The sequence below is a fragment of the Papaver somniferum genome, chromosome 1, assembly GCF_003573695.1.
Source record: "Papaver somniferum cultivar HN1 chromosome 1, ASM357369v1, whole genome shotgun sequence".
Classification (NCBI taxonomy): domain Eukaryota; kingdom Viridiplantae; phylum Streptophyta; class Magnoliopsida; order Ranunculales; family Papaveraceae; genus Papaver; species Papaver somniferum.
Window position 1 is genome coordinate 109,877,925 of NC_039358.1, and position 23,701 is coordinate 109,901,625.

The 23,701-nt window shown below is 40.4% G+C and overlaps 2 protein-coding genes across 9 annotated transcripts; both read right to left on the bottom strand.

Annotated features, from left to right (window-relative positions):
• Positions 1 to 442: 442 nt before the first annotated feature.
• LOC113296254 lies at positions 443 to 4,083 on the bottom strand. Of its 8 annotated transcripts, none has more exons than XR_003333013.1 (6): positions 3,893 to 4,083; positions 3,137 to 3,338; positions 2,793 to 3,035; positions 2,611 to 2,691; positions 948 to 1,967; positions 443 to 841 (listed from the first exon to the last, which is right to left on the bottom strand). XR_003333013.1 is itself a non-coding variant. In XM_026544571.1 (4 exons), exons 2-4 carry the CDS (start codon positions 1,906 to 1,908, stop codon positions 686 to 688), a joined length of 369 nt encoding a protein of 122 aa, XP_026400356.1. In that variant the 5' UTR covers positions 1,909 to 1,967; positions 2,611 to 2,784; the 3' UTR covers positions 443 to 685. The 8 variants fall into 8 exon arrangements, 1 of the variants encoding a protein (XP_026400356.1); XR_003333012.1 differs by having other exon boundaries at positions 3,859 to 4,083; XR_003333014.1 differs by having other exon boundaries at positions 3,854 to 4,083.
• A 1,380-nt stretch (positions 4,084 to 5,463) lies between these two features.
• Positions 5,464 to 22,056, bottom strand: LOC113348988 (S-norcoclaurine synthase 2-like). The gene is made up of 5 exons (XM_026592910.1): positions 21,977 to 22,056; positions 21,523 to 21,608; positions 21,154 to 21,375; positions 7,108 to 7,263; positions 5,464 to 5,507 (listed from the first exon to the last, which is right to left on the bottom strand). Exons 1-5 carry the CDS (start codon positions 22,054 to 22,056, stop codon positions 5,464 to 5,466), a joined length of 588 nt encoding a protein of 195 aa, XP_026448695.1.
• Between the last annotated feature and the right edge of the window lie 1,645 nt (positions 22,057 to 23,701).

Here is a 23,701-nt window from a genome sequence, read left to right on the forward strand (position 1 = left end):
TCCTTGCAAACCCTCTGCCTAGTGCCCTCTATTGTTCCCAAAGTTAGGACTTGCATTTCTTTATTTGTGCGTTGTTCAGATATTTCCATATGATTCGGGTCTGGGATCGATTCTTGGAACCTTCTAAATATATTGAGTTGAAAAGTTGTAACTCAGTTCGGATTTTCCTATAAAAATCCAACATGGAGGCATGCTTTAGAAGTTTCCTATAGGTTGTCAAAGTTCCTACATGGATGATATATGATCTCACTAATACAAGCAAATTCGTTATTTTCCATGGGACAGAATTTACTTCTAGCGTCAACATACTGAATACGTGCAGCGAGACAATTTACGGAATAACTATTAAGCAGGACAAAAAGCATGCAAGTTGAGAAATTAATAAACTTTATACATGTCCTTGCAGGCTTGAACAAATATACCCCATTAGTTAACTTTTGGCTACATGTAAATATTATGCAAATTGATTGAGCAAATAAATGTTCAGATACATAATATGGAAGAAGTGAGGATAGTTTTATAGTACAAATTAGGCTGGTAATCTCTAATTGGGTACAAAAATATAGGTATGTCATTTTCAACATTCCAATTGTTTTTATCTTAATCAGACAATCATAGAAAGCCTCAAATTTACTCCACTTTAGGTCATCTGTGTACTGATCATAATAGAGCTCAACAAAGATGGTTAATAAAACATCTTAGGTGCAAAAATTTTAAAGCCACAAATCCGTGCCACTTCGGGTTTTGAAATGTCAATATCGGTGAACAACATCCCCGAGATTAGGTTTGATATCACACCAAGAGCTTCTTCCCGGAGATTATGTTTTGACTTAAACACCGTCTGCTAGGAAAAACAACAAAACATGGATCAAAATTTTCAAACTCACTTTTCGAAGAAGACCCATTCAGTTCTCGTGAACGGGAACACTCTGTCTTCGGAAGTTTACCTGATGACTTCTCAGAACCTTGGAAAACTTCAATAATTCTCTGCTCATTCTAATTTTTTTCCGGCCATATATGCCCACCTCGTCTACTTGCATAAAGACCATTTCACACCTTCTCAATCTAAAACCAATAACCCCTAAAAAAAGGCCAAAAGTTCAAGTTCAGATGAAATAATGAATTTATCTATATGATTGAGATAAGCGAATCCCATAAAAACATAACCATACGGGAAATATACCCTATTCAGATAAGTAGTTTTTTCCTGTAAATTTTATTACCCACACAACATACACTAACCAAGACCTTAAAATCCTCAAACTGATGCCAAGTTGAAATAAGTAGTTCCCATCGGAGGATAACCATACAGGTAACAACGTATTTCTGCTATTGAATGAGCCATTCTCCAGCTAATTAATATTATACATTCATCAAATTTCAAAATAAGCCAGACTTTAGAAACTTATATAGAGAATTAACAAAAAGGATATACGTGAGAGTAGAGGGAAGTATGTCGACCAACTCAGTGGCATGATAAGTTATATACACCAACTCTTAGTTGTTTCTTGCTGCATGTTAGGCAGTCAAGAAGAAGTACACCTACATGCATCCATTTATTAAATTTTCGAAGTGGATTGTGAAGAAATAGATGGTTACAGCTATATGTACAAAAATTAGGGTAAAACTATGACCATTATATATGCCACCTTATTTTTCCTGGGACACCTTATGGTTTCCTGTAAATCTTAAATATTCTTTCGTTACAGTGTTCACGATAAACACCTGATGGATCTTGCCATTATAGTGGTAGAACATATATATCCTGAAAAAGTAACGCAACAATTAAAATATCATACGATACATAGGTAGATGTTAGGATAACTTACAATGGATTGGTGACGACGGACTTGGCTCACCGTTCATCAGCTTTCGAGCTAATTGGATTGCAAGGGAAGTTGTAGCCATGAATTTGTTGAAAGTTTTTTAAGGGTCTAAAGTCTGGAAGGAAATCATGTCCCTATTGGCTGAAAAACACCGCATAAGAGTAGAATCATTTTGTTAGACATCAACTACTTTTAAGCAGATTTCAGAATAATATCAGTCAATTTAAGGATTTATATATGAAAATACAACCATTGTTCACATGAAAGGTAACCGTTAATTCAAAGGCGGGACAAATAGGTTGTAGTGGTTAAAGAAACAAAAATGATGTCAAATTTAAGGCGGGCACGAAAGTTATCAAAATGGATAAACTTGAACGCAAATTAATGCCAAAGTGGAAGTTCTCCATTTAAGGTCCAAAGCAGATAAATTGAGGAAGGAAAACTACACATAATACAGTGATGCAAACGGAAAAGACAAAATACGCCCTATTCAAAATTATACTAAAACTAAATCAGTCATAACCAAAGATAGGAAACTTCCAAAATGATGCATAGTAAAGGCACACACAACACTCACATTTCCAATCTAAAGAGCTTAATTATAACACAGATGGAGCTTAAATTGGAAGTTATATATAGTGTTATGAACTTGAGATATAAGTAATCGGAGCGAATAAAACTTATGAAAATAAAAAGATGTAAAATAAAAATAGAATGAAAACAGTAATAGGAATATCATGATTAACTGGAAAATAACAAAGGAATGCCGTGACAAAGAACTTACCTCCTGAATGGTTTGATAGTTGAAGAGATCATACATTGAGTAAACATTAGCTTTAATACTGCACTTGTTACACCAAAACATCTGCATTCAAAACGTGGAAAAAGTTTGGAAATCGCAATGTTAAATAACATTACATATATTACATGTTTAATACGGTTGACATGTAAATATATGTTTTGAACCTTTGATTTCAGGTCTTCAAACAAACAAATTCTTTTCGGGAATATTGGACACAATTTAAACATCCAAGGCACTGACAGAGGTGTTCCACCTAAAGAATATTAGCTTTCTGCTGTTAGCTGGCTAGAAGTTGGGTTAGGAAGTGGACAATTGTAATTCTCCATTGAGTGCAAACTCCCATTGTAGACCTTCTTATCAAATTTCCAGATAAGATTCCTTCCGATAATGACTTGTTAATTTTATCTCTGTATCAAAGAATGTGTTAGGACAATAATTAATCCAAAAAGTAAAACAAAAAAAGAGAATTGAATATCGAATGGGATCCCAGAGTGGAAATGATCATTACCTATTCATCAACAACAACCATATTTAAACTGGTTACGTCATCAGTAGACATAAAGTCCAACTCTCCCATGTCCTAGACACTCGAACTGTAATGACGCATGATATTGCCGTCAACGGCCTATAAGCTCTTGAAGCTTTCCTGTCTTTCTGAGAAACCTGCCACGATGTGGTCTAGAACCATATCAAATGATTTGGTCTAGAACCTACAGCCAATAGATCGATTAAAAAATAATAAAAACAAACCTACATCCAATAAACAAAACAATTAGAACCATCATAGATTTACTTAAAGGGGATATGGAGGGAGCACTTTCAACTAAACATCAGATAAACCAAAATTGGCAAAAGGAGATACAAAGCCAATGATACATACTGCTGATTTAACTAAGCTGATGATATACAATTGTTTTTTCTAGTCTAAAAGATGATTTCTTTATACAATCCTCTTTAGATGAGCAATATATTCTAGGGTTTGGGAATGTTACAGGGAAAGAACCTAGTATTTTGAGAAATCACTTACAATAGGAAATAAACAACCTAAATCTAAAGAAAAATAAAATAAAACCGAACCAATACGTGAGTAACAAAAAAGATAATCACAATGAATAACAAATCAAACTACAGTATACAAACCACCAAAAAAAATCTGAAAAAGAAAAAAAAAAACTAAATTGAACCCTAAATAAGAATATATAACAACGTGAATAACAAATCATACTTTACCATATACTGAAGACATGAATGAGAGGAAACCTACTTATTCGAGCGGGGCCCGATGTTGTTTCCATTGGGCAGATAGATTATAGCTAAGTGTTTTAATCTGACAATGAAAAAAATCAATCAATGAGAGGGAGATGAGAGGGTTGCTCATTCTTTGGGTTTGAACAGAAATTCCATGTTGGGTTCAGATTGATTGGCGTTCCGGAACATAGAAGAGGAAGGGAAAGAAAAAAAAAATCAAAAAACCGACATTGAACTCGCCGATGGGAAAGGGAACAGATTGAAATAAACGTGTGCCAGAATTGACTCCAAGTCGTTGGATTTTTGAACGCAGATCAATCAGGGAGGGAGGTGAGAAATCTCAGCCGCTAGTTGATACAACGGATGTATCCCAGCCGTCCCGTGACACAACATACACAACTGTTGTGTAAGCAATGATTTTATATCATTCTAAAAAAAAAAACATATTGATCTTTTCGAATAAAAGGATTTTTAACTGATCTTAGCCCCATCAGAAAACATGTTCCATAGAGAACTTTAGCAGAACTAGTATAAACAATCATGGATAACCCAAGCAGGAATTGGAATTATGGTAATTCTAAAAATTCATTTAAGAAAACAATTCTTCTGTGGAAGAGTTTTCGCATTAGGCTAACATGAATGTTGTTCCTTAAAATGCATATGATATATTGTGTTGTATTTCAGCTCAGATTTCTTTTGAGTTTAAATATCAACATTATGATAAGATAGGTTAATCTTAATGCATTCTATTGTTAGCTTGTTAAGTAAGAGTTCCATGAATCATGTTCTCGTCTCTTGCTTATGAGTCATATAGGCATGGAGAATTCATTACAAAGAGCATAAAAATTATTGATATTTACAATAAGTCTTTACATTTTGGACTTACTTTTAAGATGTGCTAGCACCAAGTCAATTTTTGACTTAATAATGGTGCGAAAAGGACAATTATGATGGTAATCCTACCTACAAGCTCAAATGGTTACATGAGTTGTTAAATATATGACACATCTTCCTGGAGCAAGGATCAACATTTAAAGATGATAATTATAGTTCTTTAAGATAACATGGGATCATACAAATACTAGGGAACCACCATACAATGCTTAATGAAACAAAGGAAGTTAAAAACGAAGACAATCCCTTAACTGATACTCAAACTTTACTCCCCAAAAATGTAAACTAGCTTGCATTAATGAAATAGAACAATGCCAATACGTTGTTGAAGGCCGTGAAACATTCGAGCATGAGAGGCTTGGTGAGAATATCAACCAGTTGTCGTTCAGAAGGCACAAACTCAATTTTGACAATACCATTCTCAAAGAGATATATAATAAAGTGATACCTTATGTCAACTTTTTTTGTTCTTGAGTGTTCAACGGGATTCTCAGTAATTCAAATCGCACTTGATTTATCACAAAAGATCTTCATAGTTCTAGTTTATTTCATAATCAGTAAGCATTTGTTTCATCCATAATAGATTAGTACAACAAGAACCTACTGCGATGTAATCTGCTTCACAAGTTGATAAGGATTGTGAGTTTTTTTTCTTGTTACGCCAAGCTACAAGATTTAATCCCACATGAAAAATCATCCTGATGTCCTATTGTTGTCTTCCACACATCCTACCCAATCTGCATTAGGATAAGCAATAAGTTCAGTGTTAGTATTAAAAGTGTAAGATAAACCAAAAACAATAATGTTTTTAACATATCAGATGATCCCTTTCCCAGCTGAGAGGTGAGATTTTTTTGGATTTGCTTGAAATCTTGCACAACAACCTAGACTAAAGGAAATATCAGGTCTCGTCGCTGTAAGATATAATAGACTACCAATCATGGATCTGTAGAGCTTCAGATCCACATTGACACCTTTCTCATCTTGTGGTTTCCAAGTTGTAGACATGGGAGTGAGCTTCAAGCTGGAATCTTAAGACCAAACCTTTTTACAAGGTCTTTGGTATATCGCTCTAGCGAGATATAAGTTCCATCTTTATGTTGTTGAATTTTTAGACCCAAAAAGAACTTTAATTCACCAACATTGTTCATTTCGAATTACTTACCAAGAGAAATTTGAAATTCATAGATGTGAGAAATTAGGACATCCACCTATAGATTATTATGATAGCTCTTCTAACATTGAGATTATGAATAAATAAGTTGGATCCCACCTTCTCCTCAGACGGTAAAAATCACGACTTTTGTTAACTTGTATACTCGTATACATGTTAAGGTTTAATAAAGAATTATTTTGTTTCTTTGAAAATTGTGTTTTTTTGTCTTATTCTACTAGAAATTGGGTTTTTTTACACTAAAAACAATAAATTGTGTTCCCAATGCAAAGAATTACTATTTCCAATACAATAAAACAAACAAATCTTATTTCCAATGCAAAAAATTGTTGTTTTAGTGAACCTTAACATGTATACGGGTATACAAGTTAACAAGACCCAAAAATCACGGGAGAAACTCTAGGCACACATCTTTTTCAATCAAGAATATATTTTCTTGAAAAGGAGTTACAAACAAAGCAAACTAGTCGACTGGGATGACTCCCCACCGAGCATTACAACTATTTCAATCAAGAATATATATGGCCTTCCTATAGAAAGAAGTATGGTCATTTACACGCAGATACAATTGTCAATCCACTCCAAAGTTCATTTATGTTCAGCAGTTGGGTGATAAACAACTTCTTAGTCGACTTTATTACCTGGGAAACAGAAATCCACAAATAACAGAATTTTTTTTCTAAACTTAATGCGAGACAAAAAAGAATATGAAAACTCCAATGACGATTTCAAGAGAGGGAGGGTAACTAATCAAATACTAAAGAGTAAAGAAGGAGTGGAGTTGTTAGGTTTGGTTAGGTGATGGAAAGATGGCTTCACATGAATGTAGAACTTTACACACACAAAAAACCCAATCAAAATGAACATTGGAGTGTATCTTACCAATACGATTGTGTTATTCAATCAAAATGAAATCGACTGATCCTTGATAATATCATGACACAATAAATATCCTCATTTAGTGACATACAGTACATTGACATGCCCAATCGCTATTTTTTCTCTTTATTGGAAAACAATACAGATCATAGCATCATATGGCTCATGACTGCAAACGTGGTGGAGGTGTTTTATCCCCTAATTATGACTTTATTGCGGTATTACATAGCAAAGCACATAGGAAAGCTTAATCTGCATCAAATTATCTTCTTATAATTACTTACCAGACAAACAAAGCCAAATCCTGCGCAAATGAACATGTTTTTTGGGGCTCTCATCACGGCCTTCAAAAAAAGTTGAAGGACCTGCCCTTTTCTCGTTGTTTCGGATAACGTATTTTGAGATAGCACGAGCCAAAATAATTAGGGACTCGACACTAACTGTAGGTACAAATTTTATCTTCCGCCACGTGTCCACAAAGACACACGTGGAGGACATGCGGCTAAGAGCATCAAGATATGATAACACGCGTGGGCAACCAAGATCCACTTTAACCTATCCCTAGGAAGATCTAAGATCTACGACTGGGGATAGTCAGAATGACGCAAACAAGATAGGGGCAGAGGAAAGTTGTCTACCGCGGACAGACATCTCAACTACCCGCATTAAATACCCTCAAACAACATATGTGTCAGTCAGCCATTGTAGGAAGCGCAGATAACACTGCGTATCCATACAGAACACGCAGATGTAGCCGAGAACACGAAGACTTCTGCGTGAGTGGCACAAGACACAAGAGGATAAGGTTATAACGGGCTTCAGAAGTGGACCCCACGTAACCTCCCTATAAATACCCCTCTCTCCCAAGTGAAGAGGGGAGCCCGGAAAAACATTGAGAGGAGAATAGGAGAGAGACAGAGAGAGATAGTAAGTGTAAGTGAAGTTCCTGCTGCTAAGCAATCTTATGTTGATCTCAAAGTCATTCAACTATTTCTGTAACCTTCATACATATAATGAAAAACCCAAACCCGCAGACAGAGATCTGAGTGATGCATTTATACTTTATATGTTCGATTCGATACTTATGGTATATGATGTTCGTACATTTTATACTTCATCTGTTATTTATCTTATTGTGCGAGCTAAGAACAATGATTATAGTTGATGAGACGAGGAAGAGTATTAGAACTCTAAGTCAAGGATTCGACATAACCAATTCATCCCCCTCAGGCGTAGCTTATTTACTGTATTGTCATGAGTCTGCGGGGATTATTTGTGAATACTCAGATGACACTGATCTTTGTGTTCACAATCTGGCGCTAGAAACAGGGATCTTCATCCCGGTAAAAGATTTATCTTCTCCTGTGACTTGTTTCAGGCTTCGTTTTCTGAAAGTAACGATGCATGGAACACTATGGTTTTTTTCCGTTCATGATTTCAAAAACCAAAATTTTGAACAGATCCGCGTTTATCTAAGCAGATCTGATTCTTCATGCATTTTTTAAGTTTTCATGTCTTTGAAAATCAAAATTATGAACAGATCCGCGTTTATCTAAGTAGATATGATTCTTCATGCATTTTCTAAGTTTTCACGCCTTTGAAAATCAAAATTATGAACAGATCCGCGTTTATCTAAGTAGATCTGATTCTTCATGCATTTTCTAAGTTTTGAGGTCTTTGAAAATCAAAATTTCGAACAAGATCTGCGGTCATCTACATAGATGGACGCCTGAAGTATTTTCAAGATTTTACACCTTTGAGGACTCAAAACACTAATAAATATCACGTGGGGCCCATTGTCTTCGTGATTTTTTCTCTCTCTTTCAGGAAAATATTAAAATATGGAGAGTAGCAAAGATGTCGGGAAGGCTAAAGCTCCTTCAAAAGATATGCCAAGGACAACCCCCGTGGTAACTAGGAGTAAGCAGAGAGGTGAAAAGCTAAAGGCAGCGGATAGGGCGCAGGATAATGCAGAAAGCACGGCCCCAATCAATGCCAACATCATTGCAACAAACGCAGTAAATGCCGCGGTAGCCAAAGCAGGAGCTTCAAGAACTGGCGGATCCAAAGTTGGAGCTCCCGGAATAACCAATGCTCAACTACAGGAACATCAGGAAGTCGTGGCAGAGTCAGGAATACAACAACCCCTCTATGGGATGCCCTTAACCAACGAACAGAACATACCCTTTCCAGCCAAGCAACCGCTTCTAATAGCAGGTCAACCCTCACAACAACCGTCGGGGTCCCAAGGTGCACGGTTAGACCCACCAGAACCATTAATACAGATCGTGGATGAGGAACAAACCATAGCCGCTGATGAGCAATTGCGGGCAGGAACACCAAATCAAGGGTCAAATCATTCCGCTCAGATGATGGCCGAGATGACAGAATTAAGGAAGAACCAGAAGGCATACGCAGATGCTGTGGCGATATTAGCACAAGAGAACCAAACACTCAAGGAAAGAATCATTCATAGCGCAGAGGTAGAAAACCAACGCGACGAAGCCAACTCCAAGGCTGTAGCACCTAATCAAGATAGAAGAATGGTGATCGCAAACAACCCACTTCCATTGAATCGAAGAGGAGCAAAGAGCAGCCAAAGATCAGGACCTGATTATAATCCCGAGAACTCGGACTACTACGACGGTACCACCTTCCTACGAGCAAAATCTACCATTCATGAGGAGCACCAGATCGCAATGGAAAATCTGCGTGCTGAGATGCTGGCAGAAATCAAGGAGCTAAAGACTAGGAAGGGAGGCGGAAGGCTTAAGCAAGTGATGAAGGAAGCAAACACTACCCCGCTGACGCCACACTTGGACAGGGCTTCCATACCGCAGAAGTGTTCGGTTCCTTCTTTCGATTGCTATGACGGATCAACTGATCCTGCGGCTCATCTTCGATATTATAATCGAATGATGGCCCGTTGGGATAATGAAGACTCCATACTGTGCAGTTCCCATCAAGTTTAAAAGGGTACGCGTTGTCATGGTTTGATAACTTTCCATCAAACTCCATCGACTCCTACGACCAACTCACAGAAAAATTTCTAGCAACATACATGTACAACAAGGTTGTCAATACCGGCATGGACAAGCTATTCTCGCTGAAGATGAAATACAAAGAGACTATCAGAGAATATACTGATAGATGGCACAAGATTTGCCAAGCTATTGGCAGCGTAGATCCCGTGGTTAGTATCAACTGCTACAAATGGGGGATGGACAGGATGAGTCCTTTATTTGTCTAGATCCACGGAACCATCCCTACCACCGAAGGAGATCTACGGATAATCATAGAAAAGCATGCAAGGTTAGAAGAAATTCAGCGTGAAAATGCCATAGCTCATACTCAACGTCCCACACGCACAAATTCCGTGGATCAAGCCAGCGGGTCCAAAAGAGGAATCACAGAAGAACATCCCAATAAAGAAAGGAAAGAACGAAGGGATGATAGACGAAGAGATGATCGAAAATTTGAAGATCAAGTCTATACCAAGCTGAATACCAGTTATTCGCGCATCCTGAGAGAGATCAAAGGGAGAGAGAACTTAGATTGGCCATGGTCCAAGGGAAAGCAGCCTCCTAGATCAGAAAAATCCAAGGAATACTGTGAATACCACTGTTTCAACGGTCATCAAACAGAAAAGTGCAAAAATCTCAAGATAATGATTCAAAAACTAATCGATGAAGGAGACCTGAAGAAATATATACAGAAGATTGATAACGAAGATAGAACCAAGAGAGGCAAGCAGGTTCAATTACCAGAAGGCAACCGCACCCTCAACACGATTTCATGTTCAGAGATTCAAGGACCATCCCTAACCGCCCAGATTGGGAAGAGATTGAGAAAACAATTCGAAGATTATTGTGAGCTTTATAAGATCGATGTGAAAGAGGTAAACGAGCACGAACAATGGATGGACGCGCCCATGATTTTCGATGCAGACGATGTGGAAGAAGACATGGAAGACCATAATGATCCTCTAGTCCTCACACTCCCAATAACAGGGTGCAATGTCAAGAAAATTCTCATCGATGGAGGAAGCTCAGTCAACGTCCTGTTCTATGACACGTTCAAACGTATGGAACTCAACGACGAGCAACTGCTGTCATCTTACTACACCATCTACGGATTCAACGGCGCAGCTACAAAGCCCCTAGGGGACATTGTCTTACAAGTAGACGCAGGGACCATGAAAGTGGACACTCGATTTAGCGTCGTAGATGCACCTTCACCTTACAATGCCATCATCGGAAGAAGATGGGTTCACAAGCTCAAGGGAGTAGCGGCAAACTACCATCAATATCTCAGATTCCCAACACCCCTGGGAGTCATGGAAATTAAAGGAGACCAAGTAACTGCGCGGGAATGTCAGACCTTACAGAATCAGATCAATAATGAGCGGGAAGAAAAGCACCAGCCCCGAAGAGCCAAAAATAAGGAGATAGCCATAGATACATATCTGGAAGAAATCTCCGGAAAAATCCTTCTGAACGTAAGCACCACTGTCGGCGCAGAAGCAAGCACCTGCGCGACAAAAGAAGACGGAGAGCCCACCAAATAGCAATCAAAGAATGTTCCTCTCTTGGGGGAACCAAAACCCACGTTTACACCTATTGAAGCAGCTAAAGAAGTCAACATAGGTACTAAGGGAAACCCGAAGATTATCAGAATAGGCACCTTGATGGATGAAGAAAGAGAAGCCGCGCTAATCAAACTTCTAAAGGAATACGCGTACATCTTTGCTTGGAAATTGGGGGACATGACGGGAATTGACCCAAAATTAGTTCATCACGAACTTCGAATAAAACCAGGTACCCCCTCTTTTAGGCAGAAGGTGCGCAAAGTAGCTCCAGAATATCATCGAGCAGTTGAAGTGGAACTCCGCAAACTACTGGACGCAGGATTCATCAAAGAAGTTAAGTACCCAACATGGATCTCTAACATGGTCATCGTACTGAAGAAAAATGGCGGAGTAAGGATATGCATCGACTTCACCGACCTCAATAAGGCTTGCCCTAAAGATAGCTATCCACTGCCAAGCATTGACCAACTTGTCGAGGCAGTTGAAGGATACGAAGAAATGTCATTCATGGATGGATACTCTGGATACAATCAATTATTCCTAGCAGAAGAAGATCAGCAACATACAACATTCTATACACCACACGGCCTCTATTGCTACGTAAGAATGCCTTTTGGACTGCGAAACGCAGGGGCAACCTACCAATCGTAAGAATGCCATCCCCAAATAATTTAAAAGAGGTTCATAAACTCTATGGTTCACTGGCTGCGCTGGGGAGGTTCATATCCAGGTCCTCAGATAGATGTAAGCACTTTTTTTAACATTCTAAAAAAAGGAAGCAAATTCGAATGGACGACAGAGTGCGAGGAAGCTTTTCGAAATATCAAAGAATACCTGGCTGAGATCCCTATACTACAAAAACCAGACCCTGATGAAGTGTTGGCACTATACATAGCAGCAACGGAGGATGCAGTCAATGCAGTATTGGTTAAAACCAACACGAAGATAGAGCAGCCCATCTATTACATCAGCAAGACTCTAAACGCAGCAGAAAGGAACTACACGAAGATCGAGCAGCTCATCTTGGCATTAGTATGGGCAACCCTGAAACTCAGAACTTACTTTTTGACTCACTACGTCCGCGTCCCATGCAAAGCTCCGCTAGAAGCAGTCCTTAAAAACGCAGGGAAAGTAGGCAGAATTGCAAAATGGAATACTCACCTAGATCAATTCAATATCATCCATGAGCTACATCACTCTTAGAAGTCACAAGTATTAGCAGATTTCCTAGCAGACTTACCGTTGGATAACTGCGAAGAAGTCATCATCGAAGGACGGAAGGCAGCAGGACTACCAGGAATGGACGAAGGCAAAGACCCTATAGACATCTTGGAACCAAAAAATCCTAGGCAATGGGAAGTCTTCGTAGACGGGTCGAAAAATAAAGAAGGGGCGGGGATAGGCATCGTAATCACCACCCCAACATGAGACAGGATCATACATGCTTTCAGGTTAGAATTCAAGGGGCATACCAACAACATAGTTGAATATGAAGCAGCGGTGCATGCCTTTAAGTTGATAATAGAAATGGGCATAACTGACGTACGTCTGACAAGCGATTTGCAGCTGGTAATCCGACAAATAGGGTTGCAATATAATGTTTATGACAGAACATTATCAGCATACATGGAATTGGTGCAAACACTGGCATCACAACTTCCAAACATCAAATTCCGACACCTGGAAAGGAAGGAGCTCAGGCACGCGGACGCCCTGGCCTACATATCATCAATGCTCAGAAACGAAGACGTCAAAGCAATCAAAGTAACCAAGATTTACGAACCTTCAATTGATATTCAAGAATTCTGCGCCGTACAGCAAGGGAACAACGCAGAAGAGGATATTGCAGATAATGGAGGGAGAGTTCATCGCAGATGATTTCCAAGAAGACGACATCATGACTAGGGCAGACCAAGATGAAGACTTCAGCAGGGAAGAAGATTGGAGATCCGAAATTCATCTTTTCCTAAAAAAAGTAATACTACCCTCGGATCTAAAGCAAGCCAGAAAAATACAGTCAAAGGCAAGAAGATATGATCTGAGAAAAGAAATTTTGTACAAAAAATCTTTTCTCGGACCGTTATTACGCTGCCTATCCAGATCCGAAGGTCATTTGATTTTGAAAGACATACACCGCGGCGACGCAGGCAATCACAGCGGAATCAGATCCCTAGTAGATAAGGCGAAAACTCAAGGATATTACTGGCCAACAATGATACGAGACGCTGCAATAATGTCACGAAGATGCGAAGAATGCCAGCGTTTCGCCAAAAAATCTACGCACCCGCAACAATGTTGAACCCAGTAGACAGCTCTTGGCCATTCTCAAAATGGGGCATAGACATCGTGGGTCCCCTAATCGAAGGATCAGGGAAGAGAAGATTTTTGATAGTGGCCACGGACTATTTCAGCAAATTGGTAGAGTCTAAAGCCCTGGCAAGGATCCGAGACGCAGATGTCTTCACATTCATCTTTCAAAACATCATTTGCAGGTTTGGCATACCAGCTGAGATTGTATCTGACAATGGAAAGCAATTCCAGGAAAAAAACATCGACTTAGTCTTCGATACTTTCAAAATTCGAAAGAACAAGTCAACACCAATTTACCCTCAAAGCAATGGTCAGGCAGAAGACACAAACAAAACCATCGCACTCATCCTCAAAAAGCAGTTGGACGAATACAAGAAGCGTTGGTGTGAGAAACTACACAACGTTTTATGGGCTTATAGGACAACTCGAAGATCAGCCACGGGAGAATCCCCATTCTTACTCACCTATGGAGCCGAAGCCATTATCCCAACAGAAATAATCATGCCAACTACGAAAACTGAAGCATGGGAGAAGAACCTCACAACGGACATGATGTTGGAAAAGTTGGATGATCTGGAAGAAAGGAGGGAGGCAACACTACAAAAAATGGAAAACTATCAAAGGAAACTAGCAAGGGAGTATAATAAGAGGGTTAAGCTTAGAAATTTCGTAGAAGGGCAGTATGTGCTGAGAACCATTCCCCAATACCAACGAGAAAAGAAGTGGGGGAAATTAGCACCAACATGGAGGGGACCCCGTACATGATGTTGCAGGAAACGGATCTTATTATCTACACAACCTAAAATGGGAGATCCTCAGACACCCATGGAATGCAAAATATCTCAAGCCATACTACCCGTAGAAAGCAACGCAGACCTGCATCTGCGTGAAGAGCGCCAGAAGAAGAAAACGACGCTTGCGATCGACATGTTTCTATCTCTGAGAGAGGAATAACAAACCTCAACCTATCAATCAAGCAAACTTTTGGCAAAAAATAGTCAAAACACATGGAGCAACATAGTAACAAGAGGACTGTGTGTAAATACAACACCTCGCGAGAACCCTACACCTGTAAATATAGAGAAATGACCTCTCCGTCAGACACTCTGCTGTCGAACCACGTAAACACTTGTGTTAATTTTTGTTTTATTTTACTTGGGTAAAGTAGTCACCTACAATCTCTCGGGACTCCCCTATCAGAGTCTATAAGTGTAGGACCATGGGGAAGGTATCCAGCAGAAAGAGATACCCAACCAATTTTATAGCAGCGGGTTGACGGAATGAATGTACATTCCAAACAACTCATATCCTAGAACGCTGCCCCGACCCCCACTGTCTGGGAATCCTCTGGCTCAGGATTAGCCAGCGGGGTGACAGGTCTCAAGACGATCACGAAGATACATATATCTTCGGGTTCGCACTCAAACACTTCGCTATCCTCGATTACATTCAGTTATATTCCAAATTAATCACAACAATACTTAAAAAGAAGTCGTACAACACAGATAAAAATTCAAACAATGATCAATTCATTAAAAGTTGATTACAGGCTTGGCAATGATACGCGGGAACAAGAAATTACAAAAGGAATCTCACGAAGCCTTATAATCAACAAAGATCAATTTTCTGCAATAATATACTTGGATGGTTCAACCCCACCAGCAGGTCTGGCAATCTTCCCCTTCTGCGTTGAAGGTACACTCCCACCCGAGGAAGGCCCTGAAGAACCAGATGTAGGAGGCGGGGGTTTCTCACGACGCGGATAGCCCTTGATAAGACCATGCTCGGTCTTAAGATCATACTCGATGCTATCCAGAATCTTGTTAGTCTCTTCCACTAGTTGACATCGAGCCTTGTACGTAATAACAGTATTCATCATCTCATCCTTTGACAACAACGAGGAAAGGCGACTCACTTCCTTCGACGCGGCTTGAGCAGCCTCGTCCCATGTTATAGCTAAACCTCTGTGATAATTTATCTGGCCTTCCTGATGCACTAATTTAGATTGAGCCTTCGCAAGCTCTTCATTTGCAGTGCGAAGCTGTCCCTGGAGCTCTGCAAGGAAAAGAGAAAGGCAGATGGTTAGGTCCAGGAAATTACAGAATCACACTCGATAATATAAGCATATACCTTCGACTCTCGCCAAAGCTATTTCAAATTCGTTAACAACAGCATCACGGGCTTCATCAAGAAAATCATACTCATCTGACAACTTCCTATAATCCGCTTGAAGGGTTGAAAGGGCGTACTGACTCGCATCTAAGTCTACCTATTTCATTGAATCCAAATGACGAAGATGATTGACCTCGTTGTTTAAACCCTCCAAAACCTTGTTGAGCCGATACATATTTACTTCAAGATTTCTCTCAGACTCAGCTTGGCGTACCACATCAGCCCTAGACACAGCTAAAGCTTTGCTTAGAGCACCAGCCTCAGCCCTAGCGTCATCTCTATCCCTAGCAAGACGCTGAATGTAATCTCTAACATCAGAAGACTGAGAAGAACGAGCTTGACGCAATTCTTCTTCCAAGAGATTGATTTTAGCTTCTAAAGATGAGACCTGTTCTCGGGATTCACGAAGATTATCACGCGTCCACAATAACGTTCCATTAAACAAACGACGATCATTGTTATATTTGTTCTGCATATCAATCATTTGGGCTCGTCTGCCCCGCCACTCCTCTACCAGAGCATTATGTTCATCAGCACGAGCATTCCACTTATCAGCCTCGCTATTTATCTTCTCTACCAACTCTGCGATGCGAGATTTCTGACGTTGCCGCTCTTTCCGAATCCATACTAACTCAGGAAATCCACCCACTGAAGATAGGGTGGGGGAGGGAGACTCGGACATAACACTAATTACAGTAAAGGACAACAGCAAGGAAGAGAGAACAGATAATCAAACCTGTAACAGCCGAAGAATTCTTCTTGGCCTCTTCCAACTCACTACGAGCCATAGCAAGATCCAAGCGAAGTTTCTCCTCCTCCTTTCCTTGTTGCTCCTTAGCCTTAAGAAGACTCTTCAACTCACCTATCTCCATATCCCTATCAGAGATGACAGTCTCAGCCGCAGTAAGCTCCTCTTCCCGAAGACGAAGCTTAGCCTCCAACTTAAGGGATTTGGCCTTAAAAAACTGGTACAACATGTGATTGCAATGCTCACTCCTCATCATCTGCGAATCAGAAGTTAGAGCACCCAGACTCTAAAATTGCTAAAAATTGATACAAGGCAAAATGATAAGAGAACTCACTTCTAACATCCGCTGTTGGGGAAATCCATACTGATACCCATCAGCCAAGGCCATCATATCAGCAACAGTCGAGAGAGCGTCGACCACTAGAGCAGCCTCCAAGGCCCGAAGATTCTTATCCCACGCTTCTGCAACCTGGTCCTCGGGAGACAATTGCATCATCTTACGGGTATAGGCATCAGATTTCTTCTCACCCTCCACCACAGGAGCTGGATTGGGTACGAACATCAAATTCTTCTTTTTAAACCAAGCTAAGATGGCATCATCACCCTCAATGATCAATGACTGAGGAAAATCATCTCCAGAAGACCCAACCGAGGCCTTACCCATGTCCGTGAACTTAGCACCCGAAGAGTTCGAGGCTACTCCCGCATCCAAATATGGAAGGTCTCTAGCACCGCTCCCCTCCGGAACATCACTAACATCCACGACTCCCTTTCCCTTTCCATCCGCCTTGCTGGAATTACCAAGCACATCCCAATCATCATTTGGGGAAAGCAGGTTAAATTCAGAAGCCAGGCCCAGGACAACATTAATATCGAAACCATCCCCCGCAGAGTAAATCCGGCCAAAAGAAAACTCCTGAGACGTGGCGGGAATTTCACCACCAACACCCTGATCACCAAGGGAAATGTTATCATCACCAGCATCACTGAAACCCGCGGGATTAGCTTCGGCACCAGCATTATGACAACCTGCGGGATCAATTTCACCACCAGCGGTAGTATTCCCTTCAACAAATTCTTCATCATCATGACCTGGAGGGGATGTATCAGTACGCTCTTCCATATCAGACATATCTTCATCCTCTCCAAGCTCAGTCACAGGACTGTTAACTTCTTCATGAACCTCATCCTCCTCGATCGTTGCGGTGGTAGACTGCTTGGGATTTATCCTCCTCTTCTTCGTCGCCTAAAAAGACAAGGCACATAAGAATAAAAATCCCTGACTTTGAAAAAGAATTACAACTATCTCAACTAAAGAAGGACAAGGCATATGGAAATCTTACCTTGACAACCGCAACATTCTTCGTCTGTAGATCAGCATCGGAACTCTCTTCGTCATCTCCATCAACAACATCGAGGGCATATTGGAAATTCATGCCCTCAAAATTCAAAAGCCAAGGACGGAAATTACCATAACGAGCAGGAGGAGCCTCACGTATCTAGCTATCTGCGGTAGGACGCCATCCTTGCGGACCTGGAACCCACCCCCAAGCCCAGGGACCAACAACCTCAATAACAGTCGCGTGCCATTCAGAGTCATGATCACGCTTGATCCGCTCACGAGTAGGAAACACCAGTTTGTTAGTAGAATTCTCTGTACCCGGGACATACTTCACCTTAGCACCACTTACTTCACTCAGAAGGCGGATCTCACCACGAGGAGCGGCAATATTACGAAGACTCACACTCCACGGTTTACGATTCCTACTGTTAACATAGTCACCAAAAGACTTGTTAAAATTCTCAGGAGTATACCACTCCCTTTCCTCAGGATTGGGAACATAAAGGGTCATCATTGTCTCTCCTTTGCTCCGAAGATAACACTCCCTCAGTGCACGAAGATAATTCCCATGAAGTTGGGAAATAGAGCGACAGTGAGTATTCTTCGAAGAACCCTCTCGACCAGCCAGCACATCATAATAAAAAGAATCCTCAGACTTGTACAAATGCAACATTAGACCCGCTTCAAAGGCCCCCACCGTGGTCAGCAGATGAAATTCATCAAACTTATACGTCGATATTATCTCATAAGTAATGTCATCATCAACAACGTAAAAACGAACATCGAACAGCTGAAGACCATGATTTTCCTTAAAAACCTCCAGATCAATATGTTTGAAGGTCACTTTCTTCTCCCCAACAGCAACGCTGCGTATTTCCTGAGAAATATCTTCCTCCTCCACGGGATCAGGCGCAGAACCCTTCAAAGGGTTTCTATTGGAAGCTTTCCTCTTAGGATGAACCTTAGATGCATCAGTCTTCGAAACCACTTCTTTCGAAGACCTCCCCTTGGGTTGAGACACTGGAGGGGGAGGCAGAGGATGTTGCTGAGACGCGGAATGAGGCGCCACTGACCGAAGAGTGGGGACATCCCGCGCCCTCTTGGGATCATCACGCGGATTAACTAAGGGATGAGAAATAGCATACCGGGAACCAGGAGCCTCTTTTGGCCGGTCCCCCTTCTGCGTATTCCCTCTCTGCGACTCACCCCTCTTAGAAGATAAGTACCTCTGACCAGAAGAAAACGAAACCCTATGAACGCGGGCATTACCTTGAGAATACTTAGACGAACCTCCACCAGGCGGAGAAATATCAGGATCTCTATGCGGAGGAGATCGATGCGGACTAGGCGGTGGAGTTTGATAAGAAACCCGCGGACGGTCAGCCATGTCTGCGTAATACACAAACAAGTTTCAGATTTCCGCGGAGACAAAACAAAAGTCAAAAAACCCAATTTCATCCAGTTCTTCATAATCATGAACCAGATGGAAAATAAGAACAAACCCTAAAAGGGGAAATAACAAATAGGGGCAAGCATATACGAAGGAAGAAATCATTACTGTTTGTAACGAACAGGGGTAATCATACACACATTTATATATATGTTCTTCATCACAAACACATACAGCAACATCAAAAAAACGAAAATATTTTTTCATCAAAAGATAATCAGTAAAACCACCTACCTATAAACAAAAAATCAAGCAGAAAGCCTCGATGAACAGCAGCAGCAGTAGAAAAGCCTCGACGAACAGTAGAAGCAACAGAAAACCCTGAGGAACAACAAACAACAATAGCAGTAGAAATCCTCGACGAACAAGTAGCAGCAGCAGAAAACCTTGAGGAACAACAAACAGCAGCAGCAGAAAACTTTGAGGAGCAACAGTAGCAGCAGAAGCAGTTAATAACAAGGATACAAAAGCAGAGAACAAAGAATAAAAGTTTTGAGGAAAGAGAAGGAATGAAATTTATGATTAGAGAATTTTCACATTCCTTCTCATATATATATGCAAAGAGAAATAAAACTTCCCCACTACCCAAGAAGAAGTTATTGCAAATAGTGGGGAATGTGCCATAAAATCTAGGAAAATAATAAAGAGAAGATGAAGAGAGTAATACGTTTTCCCACTACCCAAGAAGAAGTTATTACAAATAGTGGGGAACGTGCCCTAATTACTAGGAAAATAATAAAGAGAAGATGAAGAGAGTAACACGTTTTTTCTTCCCACTTCGACTAACCGCCCAGTAGGAGGAAAAGGGGAAAATTGTAGGTGCACATTTCATCTTCCGCCACGTATCCACAAAGACACACGTGGAGGACATGCGGCTAAGAGCATCAAGATATGATAACACGCGTGGATAGCCAAGAGCCACTTTAACCTATTCCTAGGAAGATCTAAGATCTACGGCTGAGGATAGTCAGACTGGCACAGACAAGACAGGGACAGAGGACAGCTGTCTACCGCGGACAGACATCTCAACAACCCGCATTAAATACCCTCAAACAACATACGTGTCAGTCAGCCAGTGTAGGAAGCGCAGATAACACTGCGTATCCAGACAGAACACGCAGATGTAGCCTAGAACATGAAGACTTCTGCGTGAGTGGCACAAGACACAAGAGGATAAGGTTATAACGGGCTTCAGAAGTGGACCCCACGTAACCTCCCTATAAATACCTCTCTCTCCCAAGTGAAGAGGGGAGCCCGGAAAAACATTGAGAGGAGAATAGGAGAGAGACAGAGAGAGATAGTAAGTGTAAGTGAAGTTCCTCCTGCTACGCAGGCTTATGTTGATCTCAAAGTCATTCAACTATTTCTGTAACCTTCATACATATAATGAAAAACCCAAACCCGCAGACAGAGATTTGAGTGATGAATCATATAAGTTAATCGTTTCATCTATATTCATGCATTTATACTTTATATGTTCGATTCGATACTTATGGTATATCATGTTCGTACATTTTATACTTCATCCGTTATTTATCTTACTGTGCGAGCTAAGAACAATGATTATAGTTGATGAGACGAGGAAGAGTATTAGAACTCTGAGTCAAGGATTCGACATAACCAATTCATCCCTCTCAGGCGCAATTTATTTACTGTATTGTCATGAATCTGCGCGTATTATTTGTGAATACTCAGATGACACTGATCTTTATGTTCACACTAACATGAGAGGAAACTTTTTCAGCGAGCTCAGCACTAACTTCGTATTTGGTAATCGATCTTATGGTGCATGAATCATAGGTTTTCTTTAGAATCTGGAAACTATCCATGTAGAATGTACACCTCATTTCCAAATATCCTCCCTCGATCTGTCGTACCTCTTTTAGTCGTTTCTGATTATCCATAGTTACGAACGTCTCCTTGTATGATAGTGGCACAGATCCTGACAATCACAATCATCGCAATTAATTAGAACTAACTTATGTTGCGTTTTGGTTCAACCTACCTTGTAATCATAAATAAATGTGTGAATATAATTTCCCTGATTATGACAATCAAATCGAGAAGTTTTTGTATAATCTACGCCTACCATTAGGATAGACAAGACCACCGTTACCTTCCACGACTTCGATATTTTCAAAAACACCTCGAAGTAATTCTACTATGAGTTTAGGTGTTAGAAATAGTCTCACATCGCCCAGATCCTCCATAATGTAAAATTTATAAGCCTTAGGCAACTCTACCCTTACAAGCCGGTTTTCGAGAATAGTTAGACCCATGGGTTTCCAAGATGGTACCCCAGCCAAGACTCGGGTGGTGTGTGGACTCCGTGTTGTTTCAGTATTTCGTCATGGGCAGCAATCCGTATGCCACAATCCGCGTGCAACCACAATTGGCAGGCCAACCTCTCGAGTTTGAGGGAGGTGTTAGAAATAGTTCCACATCGCCCAGATCCTCCATAATGTAAAGCTTATAAGCCTGAGGCATCCCTACCCTTACAAGCGGGTTTTTGAGGGTAGTTAGGCCCATGGATTTCTAAGAGGAGATCAGGAGAGCTGTAGACAGCCCAAACATCGTCGGCTGAAGCTGCAATGTCGAATTCATTTATAAGTTCATACCACATCTTAATAGTTCAAATAAGCTTATACCTATACGAGGATCACTATCTAGCTTCAAGTAATTAGGATTTGCATTAAATTTGGTGATTTCTCTTAGTAATAGAATTTATCCTGTTTTGCCGTTTTATTTGTCCTTTCATTTGCTTTAGTGGGAGTGGTTGTGTATATCTGGGAGTGGTTGTATACTCAAATGACTCTTCATTTAACAAGGACTAGCCAAATGTTGTGACTCTGTGCTGTTCATTTCTGAATGGCTGAGCCTGGGAGCACCATATATAACCATGAGAATACCAAAGTAAAGTGGATAAACTGAAATGTCACAGATATTATTATTCTTACCTGCTGCCAGGTGCAAAATCATGCTCCATTTTTGCAGTTAGTAAGGTTGCATTGGCCTGTCATAATTGTGGCCAAAAACATTGCACTGGTTTTTGAAAGAAAGAAATAATTAATGACTATCCAGTAAACAAGTTGGCCAAAATTGTATTTTACTTGCTCTTTCATCCTCGCATGTTTTCATTCTTGTGGGTTGATGTTGCAAAATCATCATATTATAGCATAGCATCAGCTGCAACAACAGGCTATGCTTCGTCAATAAATCAGATTGAGGAGGTCTTAAACTTGAAGCCTGCCACATTTACAGATGCTATCATGCCAGACTATTGATCTCAAATGTTATGACAACTAGTCAGATTACAAGACTGTATTCCCTGAGCATAGAGGAGGTCACAGATGGGTTTCTCGGAGATGACCATTACTTTCCGGCCTCTTCTCTTCTTTCATGTCCATTGCCACTTCTCGAGCTTCATTTGTCAGCTTTGTAGTCTCCTCTTTATCTCTATAACAGAATGAACCTCAGTGGTTGCTGCATTTCGCTCATAATCTCTCTCTTTGTTGATTCCTTCAGATGAAATATAAAGATTAACTTCCTTGAGGAGGCTGTCACTCTCACCGGCGCTTCTTAGTACTTCTACTACTTCCAGGTAGGTAGAGTGAGCTATTTTTCATATGCTGAAAGGATATGCACCATCGCATTTGTCTCTCCTGCCCTTGAACATTTGCAATCAACATATTGTGTAAGGCTTTATCAGTTCGATCTCTAGTATCTTGCATCCTTCGAAAGTGTCTCGAGCTTTTCAAATTTACCGGGACGAACAACTGAACAAATTGCAAATCACAAGTCAAATTAGCTAACATAAATACTAAAGAGGGAATTTCCTACTTGAGCCAATCCACAAATTAGTTTACAGACAATGACTGCGGAAGCTTTTTTTAAATGGGTGAGGTCCTACGAGTGGGACTGGCCTCATGTTCTACACCATCTGTAGATGATTTTGCTGTCCATGCACAAACGGATCAGGCCAGTTAGTGACATTAATTTTCCACTATTTAGTTTTTTCACGCAACAAATAATAGCCTATGTAGACATGAAAGTCGCTTGAAAAATGTTCACCAAGGCAAAGGCATATGAACAAGAGAAATGGTGGCACATACGGTAATGAGAGAAAAGTCCATACCAATGAAATTGGAAATGGTCTGCTATCACCAAGGCAAATACTTTCTTCTTAACAAAACGCATTTCTGATACTAACCGACCTAAGGTTTAAAAATGAACCCTGACTTTGGGCATACCTAAATCTTTCTAGGCAT